Raw genomic sequence first — 10,559 nt, 5'->3', positions numbered from 1 at the left:
AAAGCAGTAGACGGCACAAGGTTTGTTTCTGGAAGTTCGAAGATGAATCTTCTACGTCTCTCCTTTTTCTGTTTCCAGAAGGTATCACTAAAAGACTTTGGTGAATACAGTACAACAATTGTACACACCCACTTCAACAGGACTTACCCTTCGCCTACTGAAACTCTTAGTTTTACAACTCAACTACTTGAAAGATCTTAAGTTCTGGAAAGAACTCTTTTCCAGTTACAAATTCTTCTATTAATGAAGTGAATAGCTTAAGAAGAGATAAAGAAAATAGCTAGCACAAAATGATCTCAAATGATCAAGTGTATGTAATGAAGCGTGTGCTGCTTTTTCAGTGTTGAGCTTTTGAGATAACTGAGAGTTTTAGCGATGCTCGAATGATATTCTTTGATTGAGATTCGTTCACTACTTGTTTCTTGAAAAGTGCTACGTCTTCATATATAGGCTTAAACCAACGTTAAAATCTGAACGGCTCTTTTGACTTTTCAGTGATTCAGCTTTATTGCTGAAAATGGACCCTACAGAATACATTAAAGCAATCAGTATCAGTTCATACCAAAAATGGTAAGCCGTCTTAAATGTTCCCATACAACATTTAATGGCATTAAATGAAGCAATAAATGTTAGTATCACGTTAATAGATTAACGGTAATATTTAAAGACCTGAGATACACAACAATCTGCTAGTGTCTATTTTGGGTTTCTGGTTTTAGCTAAGAAGTCATCTGTTAATTAGATTAAGCAGTACTTGATAAGTGCTGCTACTGGTTTTAGCGCGGTACAAGTGCTTCTGGTTTTCTGCTTATTTACATCTACTGGTTTTGTACTAGCATCTCCACAACAAAATTAAGTCTAACAAACTAGCAAGTACAAAGTGGATGTGATTATCATCTCAGATGATGAACAAGTGAATGGAGAAGGACTAGATACTATTGTGTGCAAGGAAGTGGAGTGGGTACTTCATCAAAATATAATAGCTATGACTGTAATGAATAATGTTGTTCATATTATACGATGAAAAGTATTAATTTTTATGAAATTAAATTTAAATAATTTAAAAGATATATAAACTTAGATAATCACTTGATTTTATAATGTTCGATGCTCATAAATTATAACTTAGATTAAATTTTTTTTTAATTTTGCATTGCCCTAATTTTTGTTTGTCTATTATATTCTAATCCCAATATACGATAAAAGTAGTCGATTAATTATATTGATTTTTCAAAATAAATACTTTTACGTCGATTTGAACCATGCTTCTTTCTTTCTTAGTTAAAGTGATAAATTAATGTCACACCACTATGCTATAATATAATGAAGAAAGAAACATCATATGTTGTTATTATTGTCTGAGGATAAAATTGTTGTGGTCCCTATTGTTGCTAAAATCGATTGTCTTACTTCGGTTAGCCCATCGACTTGAATTGCAAAAATACCTATACCAAAACCAAAACCGACGATTTCAATATTCTAGAACCCAAACTGCACAAACTGAAATGTGTTATTTTGCATCGTCCCCTGTTACATTTTACATGAATCAACCCAATTTAAGTTTCAAATAGATGAAAATAGAATCAAGTGTCCAGTCTTTTCTATTAAGCTTCCCATAACTAGAAAGTTATATCAACTATTCCTATACACTCGACTTTCGAGTGTTTCAAACGAAATTGGGCAGTAGGGTGCACAGGTGCGTGGCCATGCGCGCTGGGTTCTGTCAATTATCTCAAGTTTAAAACAGGTATTAACATCATGTGTCAAAACATGGTACCATATACATCGGCATACAAAAGTGGCAAGATCCACACACAAAATACTTCGAGCCATTAAAAAACAAGTCACAACCATCAAGTTCATGGACTGCATAGCACGTGAGTTTATGGATTTAGTAGTCGTTTGATTAAGCTGATCTTTCCTTCAAGATTAAGCGGAAAGAACAAAGCTAATTTGTTGGGGTTATCCACCAGTAGCTCCGCAACACACACTTTCTCGTCTGAAGTTAATTCCGGAATGGTTCCTAATGTGGCCAACACGCTATCCATATCATTTTCAATTTTCGAATCAGATGCCATTTCTTTGATGAGGTTTGACATTGTTTCCTTTGTGATGTTAGCTAAATTATTGATTGTAGCAACAATTTAATTGTCAACTTCGTCTAATTGCTTGTGTTTCTTTGACCTCACCTTTGCAACTCCAGTTGGGTTTGAGGAGAGAGTCTGAGCTACAGACATTGATTCACCATCTCCTTCCAGTGGGCGGTAAAAGTCATCCATGCCAAATTCCATGTCAATGTGTTCATGCTCAGTCATATTTAAGACAACATAAACAACATATGAAAAAGTCTCTACTTGATCACCTATTGCCCTATCATAGCCAAAGATTTCACACCAATCTTTACAGTGTGGCCACCACTTGTAAAACATAACTCTAATATTATTGTCCACTTGAAAAATCTTCGTTGTAATAGAATATACATTTGAAATATGAAATTTAAACAATTTAATTAAATTTATGACCTTGAGTATCGCGTCCCATGCCTCATTTGTAGCATAGCATCAATCATGTTTTCTGTGTCATTCCAACCAATCCCACTTTTTGCTAGTATTGATGTCAAACATCCATAATGTTTCTTCCACACATGTATTTTGGAAGTTATGTGGGGATGCCCACGTAAATCTGAATCTTTGAATGCATTCCTAAATACAGATTCCAATAAAGGTAAATAGCCATTACGGAATCCGTTCTCCATTTTATATCTTTTGCTTATTATATCTTTCAGTTTCACAATTAGAACCTCTTCCTCAGAGGCTGTCCAACTACGCCGCAACTTATCTGTTTTTTTACTTTTCGAAGTAGCACTTGTGTTATCCATTGCTTCGAATGTATATACTATGTTAACATGTTACACATTAATGTGAAAAGTTAGTATGAGAGATGCAACATTATATTGCAAAAAGGATAAACACTTTTGAAAACATAATTTTAAATACAAAAATTAATCCAGTACATAACTCACAAAACAATTGTTTTCACAAACATGAGTATTACATAACTAGCAAAGAAAATCAAGTTTGCAATCCAGATACAATAACATATAACACTTGTCTTAGTTGTAGTACATCGACATTGCAAAAGTTATCTCTCTACATATCCCATGCATCGGAGGAATCAAAATCCTCAATAAAGTAATTCTCATTCTGTGGTATTGGACTTAATGTCTCCTCTTCAATCTAATCAACAAAATTATCCAGCATCTGAGATCGGATGAAGTTGTGTAACAAAACGCAAGCCATTATGATTATGTTCTGAGTTTTAAGTGGGTAGAAAGAAGGACTTCGAATGATAGCCCACCTTTTCTTAAGCAAGACAAAAGCTCTTTCAATCACATTCCTAGCTTTGTTGTGTCTCCAATTGAAGAGTTCTTTATAATTCTGTGGAGCATTTGTGTGATTGCCCAAGCATCCCTATGGTATGGTACTCTTCTATATGAAGTCAAGAATCCTTGGACGTTTGCATATCCGTTGTAACACAAATAGTAACGACCTACCATCAAAGTCATATATTTTGTTAATAAATTTCCATTTAAAATAATAATGAAACGGGAATCCAATTAAAAAGTATGGTGAAATAACATGATAATATGAAACAATATTTTAGCCTCTTTAAACTTTAAGTCTGTCATCAAGTGGTAATGCATCACGGAGAACTCGAGCATCCGCTGCCAATCCTTCCCACCCATAGAGCGCATAAATGAAGTTCATATCTCGTTTGCACACTCCCAAAACATTCACTGCAATGGTTCCTTTTCTTGTTGATCTGTACTTTCCCTTCTCTAAAATAGGCACATGAACATTTATATATGTATCATCTAACGCACCAACACAACCCTTCAAAATAAGTTACAAAATTATGAATAATATGTATCAGGATGTCTAACATAAAGTCTTGTACGTACAACATTATAAATGGAATTTTTAATAAGTAGTATTCAACAAATGTTCATATTACCTTGAACCACATCTCTTCGGTGCAGGTTTCATTGACTGGGGAAGGCTTCACAAGTAGTATAGTATGTAGCTTCAGTATTGACCCCAACACTTCATGGAAATGTGTGATGATTGTTTGACCACTTCGTAGATAATCATGACCAATGACTCGGTTTTTTTATGATGCGCCAAAATAAACAAAAACAAAACTACTTTTTCTTCGGTCCTAACATATCTAGAATGATCCAGCCCGCCGACATGAGTTAGCAAGTAACATAGTTGTGCAAATGAATTTCTATTCATCTTCAAATTCACCACACATTGAACATCTTCGGTTTCAATAATTCTTCTCAAATGGTTCATTTGTGCAGTCATTCTTTCCGTCATGTTGTAGGAAGGTGACGTTCTACGTTCTTGACGACGTTGTTCGGTGAGTAATCTCGTGCGATGTCGTATTAAAAGACATACCATAAAAATTGTACGGATCGCCATTTGGTGTAGCAGCATGAAAATTCTAATGTTATGACGTCTACTGTCCATTTCGCACATTTACCAAATATAATAAAAGTTAGAACAAGCCAATAGATAAATTACCTAATCTCAGAAACATAGTTAATAAAATCTTAACTCTTGTATATCATTTTAATTTGTAGCATTAAAAAAATTTACAAGTTACAAAAAAGAGATTTGTTGTACAATAGTACAAGACAAAATGACAACGAATGCCTACTACAATCTCACATGATCAAAATTGTTGAGGATTTAAAATAAAAAAAACAAGTTCTCAGTACAATAGAAGAATAGACTAAACAAACGAAAACAGAGAAATATTCAGTTTCTACAATACATATATATGTACTAAAAATCGAAAACATAAAACAGAAAATTGTTCATCATTGGCTAGTGTTCCTCATATTTATCTACTGTGAAATGCTTTATGCATCAGATGCAACGTCAATAATCACACATAGCTTCAAAGCTGTAATTTCTTAAGTTTTACCTCTAATAAGCGTCAAATTTCTTCAGATCTATCGTAGAAAATGAGGATTTATGGCTGGCCCCTTTGAATTTCGAAGCGATTCAGCAGCGGTCATTGGCACTATTCTTCTGAAGAAATAAGACAATGATGTGTACAAGACCCACTTGCAATTTTTTTATTTACATTCAGAGGTATTTTGGTGATTACTCTTGTTGAGTGTAGCCGGATAGATATTATCCATTTTCAAGGCATGGATTTCTTTTTCAAGAAAAACAGTAAAAATAGTCAAACAAATAGTTAATGTCAACTTTACAAAACAAAGCAAACAAAATATTAATAAATAATCCAAGCTTAATAATATCTACCAAACTGGGCATAGAGTTTAAATAACACACGAGTAACAAATAAAAAAAAAGAGATAATTTAGATCGATTACTATTTTTAGTGACCAAATACACAATACATATTTATATATATAAACTTACCATAAATAGAAATGGAAGAATGAAGAAACCCATCCCCAAACCCTCTGCCCGATGCCCTCCTCTTCCAGCTACTTCCGCCACAGCGTCGAGCCACCAACTGCCGGAGATGAAGCTTAACAACCCAACAACCTATTTCCCCAAGCTCTATGTTCCGTTCCCGTGCTGAAATCGGAAAAAACAGTGCATTCAAGCATAGTTCGTGGCTCTGTCTCTGTGTGTGCTTCTTGGTTCAATTTGAGGTGAGTTTTGCTTCGTTCTTTGGTTGATTTGTTGCGTATTGAGTAAGGATCAAAGTCCTTTATGTTTTCCCTATCTTCCAGTCATGTTCCTCAGCGTGAACAGGAAATCCAACGACATTTTCCGATAACATACGATGGTAAATTATAAATTAAGTTCACTCGTATTTAAGTGGTTCATGTAATTTATGTAATTTAATTTATGTGAATTACATAAATTACATTAATCTAATGCCTTGTTGATTTATTGTTTTATATCACATATTAAGGCATTTAGTTTAGGGCATGAAATTGTTAACCGTTGTTATGATATATTGTATTCCTAACACGCGTTGTTATTTCGGAATTAGCGACTGACTTTCGAGCCTAGTTCTCCCTGAGACCGAAAATATGATTGCCTATTCTTGATGCATTTTCTGTGTTATATACATTTGAAATATTAACATCATACGTCGTTTATTATTGTGTCTTCCTATTGTATCGTTATCAGTTGTATGGAGGCCGAGTTGTGGGTGTTAGTTGGACACAGCAAGGCATATCTTACATAATTGACAGGACGGTTTAGCTGCATTGCGATGTAGCTCCCCTATGTGTTGTTGCTCGAGCATTATTCATGTTGTTATCGTACCATTTATTAGCTCATATTCTCCTGTTGTTATTTAGTCATGTTCATGTATTACATATTTCATTTTATTATATGTTTATGCATGATTTATTATTACCATTATTGTTGTTTAACTGTTTCATAATAGAATCCTAACCTTAGTATTTTATACCGGAGGCTACTGTGGTTGCTGTTGGCCATCTGGATAGGTCAATCGAGTAGTTTTGCAACACCAGACGGGACTTTGCCCGTGGAGCTCATGAGTGAGATAAGATTTCTCGGTTGTCAGAGTTGAAGTCTCCCGTTTAGTCTATTTTTATTATATTGGAGTTTGTTTAGCTTTGTTTCAGGGTCTTTTTACAGGGGAGAAGCTCTGTGTATTTATACGGTTATTTGAAATTGTTATGCAGAGTTTGTATTTAGTTTTGTTGTTGTGAGTCTTGCCGGTTATATTTTGAACTGCTGCTAGTGAATTGTTGATTTGTGCCTGATAGACACGATAATTACATATATGTTGGTTGCAAGTTTATGAACACTTGATGGATGTTCCTTCTCTTAATTTTGTTATATATCTGTTTATCTGATAAGCTATCACATATTATCTCATTAGTCTATCCATAATTTTAGAGATAATTTCATGCAGGAAGAGTTGGCGATTCTGTTGTTGGCATAGGCACAGCTAATCTATTTTTGTGTGTGTTATGTTATATACAGAATAAGCCTCTTGTTACTTGCAGAAAATGAAGGCGCTGGACAGATCTTGGTCTTATTTCTTGAGGGATATGTTTATTCCTTCTATGTATAATGAGTTCCGGAGTGTAGCTTTAGAAGATGCTGCTGCAGATTATAATAATCGAATGGAGTGCCTTTTTAGGTTTTATGGGTAGGGTTCATCTCTTGCTTAGTTTACTTCATGTAGATATAGATTAGTTGAATTTTGTCTTGTTCTCTTGCTTTGGTTTGCTAGATTCTCATTGACTGCAACTACTTGTTGTTTTATGGTTAGGAGAAGGAATTGAGAGAAAACCTGTAAGAGTTTTGAGCAGCTGACACTAGACTTTTATGAAAAAGGGAACCTTTATGGCTTTAAAAAATACCGGTAATACTACAGTTTTCTATCCTTTTTTTTATTTTTCTTGCGCAAATGATAAAATTGTGATACAAGAGACTTGAGAGGTCATGTTTCACCATGCATATCACAAATTATATTAGGTTGTATTTGGGGAGATGGATATGAAATACATAGATTTTGATAATAGTTTCAATATTAACCATGAAACAATAGATCAAATCTTAAATTTAGATATTCTAGCTTATTTACATATTAATTAAACAAAGTATAATAAATTTCAGATGACACCATAATTGGTTAAACACAATATAAACATATAATGAGAGAATTTCACTACAAGAAAAAAGGCCAAAGACAACGGTGGAAACTCGTTGTCGTAGGTCATTTAAAACCGTTGTTAAAGGCCCTGTGGTTATAGGTCGCGCTCAAAGACGACGGTGAAAAACCGTTGTCGTAAAAGGCCAATAACAAGGGTTAAACACCGTTGTCGTAGGTCTTCTACAACCGTTGTTAAAATCTCTGTGGTTAAAAAGTTTGCTGAAAGACAACGGTGAAAAACCGTTGTTGTAGTCGTCTAACACAACTGTGAAAAACCGTTGTCGTAAAAGGCCAATAACAAGGGTTAAACACCGTTGTCGTAGGTCTTCTACAACCGTTGTTAAAATCTCTGTGGTTAATTATTTTGCGGAAAGGCAACGGTGAAAAACCGTTCTTGTAGTCGTCTCACACAACTGTGAAAATCCGTTGTCGTAGGTCTGTAAAACCGTTGTTAAAAGCTCTGTGGTTAAAAGGTGCGCTCAAAGACAACGGTAATAAACCGTTGTTGTAGATGTATAAAGACAACGTTGATAAATCGTTGTTGTAGCTCTTAAAAACCGTTGTCTTTTAATAACGACAACGTTTTTTAACCGTTTTCTTTTATCGTATTCGACGACAGTTATTCAATGTTTTTTGACCGATGTCTTTCGCTGCAATATACAACAGTTTTACAACATTTTAAATCTGTTGTCTTTGGATTTGATTTACATCATTTTAAAACTGTTGTCATATATATAATATTATATTTAAACCATAAATAATTAAATTAATTAATTAAAAAAATTGGATCTAAAATAATATATCAGTTAAACCCTTATATAAAATCAATTCAAACATCAACATACATACTTGATCAAGAACTACATGCATGAATTACAACAGAAATATGTCATTCATAGACTTGTAATTTACCAAACCAACAATTAAAAAAAGTATGTAACCATATTCCAAAAACTTTTAGCCAAGTTCACAAAAATAAAAATACCCTACAACCAAGACTTGCACATATCAACTCCAAAATATCTTCTGTATCTTGTTGGAATGAATTTCTCTGCCCGTGCATCTTCCAAAACATCATTACAGTGCCTGTGAAAATAAAAACCACATAATTTTAATCAGGGCCTAGAAAAATTTTGGCATAACCTCCCCACAAGTAGGACATACCAGAAAATTTAAAAACACACAACAACAATATATATTCGAAATAAATTTAAATACGACCATACACCACACCTATCACCTACACAACCAGACCATACATCACACCTATCACCTACACAGCCAGACCATACATCACACTTATCACTTAAAATTATCACATTCTTTCAACATATCCCGAAAGCAATGAAGAGATCTACATGTCGTGAACCAACAAACGTACAACACAAAAAGTCACATGTCCTACCTATTCATAAATATGATCCTGTATGCATTCGGCTAGCTCGGTGCGAACCTCATCAATTTCTTCCATAGAATACTCCGTTTTTGTGAACTATGAACACACACAAAAAGTATATTATTAAAAAAAACACAACTTAATGAATTTTCAAAATGATAAGTAGATAGATAACTTGTAATTATTTTATATAAGCAAGATAATATTACTATCGATCGTAGTGAATCCCCCTCAAAAGTTGCAAGTTCTTCAGTAATCTGCCTCATGAATCTCATCACGTAATAACCAAATTGTTTTGCATCCGGTTGCTTAGGAGCCTATGTTAAAAAATGTCAAATTGTTAATGACAAATTTACACATTAAAAAATTAGCTTGAATGAGAAATACACATACCTTTATGACTTCTCATTGTACACGCTTTCTTCCTTTCCTCCCTTTAGTTGAGTTAAACAATGTCAACGCCCTTCATTAACATTGACCATAGTTGATATATGAGTGTTTTTTCATTAAATGAAATGCATCATTAAAATGGAATATGAACTCACATTTCCACAACATATTTCCAATCCTCATCACGAATGCGATGACTTAAGGAATCCACCAAATAAACAATCTCCTTATAAAGCTCGATGACAGTGAGAGTCCAATGAAAACTACACATGAACATAATAAAAGTGTGCAATTCACTAAAAAAAAAAACAATTGAAAATTATATTAGGATCTTACTTACCCAGAACAACTTGGAACCAAAACCAATTGATTCATTGCTGCACCACTTAGCCTATCCGCTAAAGAACTCGCTCTCTTGTTCAACCTTTCAGTTTTACCTGTTTTGTCGTGTGCATTATGTTGCAAATTTGGGATGCTGTGTGGATTAACGAATCTGAATTTGTCAATCTTGTTTTCTTTCACCATCTTTTTATAAAGATGCCTGTCATTTCAAGTAAAAGAAAATCAAAACTACACTACATACTAAACTAACAAATTATATGCATCTTATATAATATAATAATATAAGAAAAGAACAAACAAACTTTAAGTTAATCGAAGACTTACCAAATGTAGACAACTACACAATTTCCTGAAATTGGTTCCAAGTGATACAAAGGACTGATGTCCTCAAAGTGCAAGTTAACTTCATAATCATCTGCAAATACTTCATGATCTAAAAGAAATGCTAATCTCCTTCCATTTTCAAGGGCTCTCTTACAATAACAATACACCATGCGCACTGCTCTTGGCACATTTGATGACAAAGTCTGGTTTCTTTCGACACTGACAGTTTTGTTCCTTTGACGCTTCTGATAATTGTATTGTAAACATGTTAGATAGGTGCAATACTGGAGAATTTGACAGACATTTACTTTGAAATATAAGCATACGTGTACCTCTTGTCGTAGCATTATCAAATGATTTGGCCAAGCCACATGTGTTCCTACGGCATCACCAACATTTTCACATTCATTGGGAATCGGAA

At 34.0% G+C, this 10,559-nt stretch overlaps 1 protein-coding gene across 1 annotated transcript; it reads right to left on the bottom strand.

The window, feature by feature from the left end:
* Window positions 1-8,558: 8,558 nt before the first annotated feature.
* Window positions 8,559-10,553, bottom strand: LOC140968385 (uncharacterized). The gene is made up of 7 exons (XM_073429320.1): window positions 10,471-10,553; window positions 10,139-10,383; window positions 9,813-10,013; window positions 9,628-9,735; window positions 9,476-9,545; window positions 9,092-9,399; window positions 8,559-8,772 (listed from the first exon to the last, which is right to left on the bottom strand). Exons 1-5 carry the CDS (start codon window positions 10,483-10,485, stop codon window positions 9,488-9,490), a joined length of 627 nt encoding a protein of 208 aa, XP_073285421.1. The 5' UTR covers window positions 10,486-10,553; the 3' UTR covers window positions 8,559-8,772; window positions 9,092-9,399; window positions 9,476-9,487.
* Window positions 10,554-10,559: the final 6 nt, after the last annotated feature.

Source organism: Primulina huaijiensis, unplaced genomic scaffold (genome assembly GCF_012295235.1).
Source record: "Primulina huaijiensis isolate GDHJ02 unplaced genomic scaffold, ASM1229523v2 scaffold35919, whole genome shotgun sequence".
Lineage (NCBI taxonomy): Eukaryota > Viridiplantae > Streptophyta > Magnoliopsida > Lamiales > Gesneriaceae > Primulina > Primulina huaijiensis.
This window is presented reverse-complemented; position numbering and strand designations above follow the sequence as displayed.

Coding starts and splice junctions, on each gene's coding strand:
- LOC140968385 (XM_073429320.1), bottom strand. Junction 10,014..10,138: donor TGTGTAGTTGTCTACATTTG/GTAAGTCTTCGA, acceptor TTGAAATGACAG/GCATCTTTATAAAAAGATGG. Junction 9,546..9,627: donor TGGAAATATGTTGTGGAAAT/GTGAGTTCATAT, acceptor ATGTTAATGAAG/GGCGTTGACATTGTTTAACT.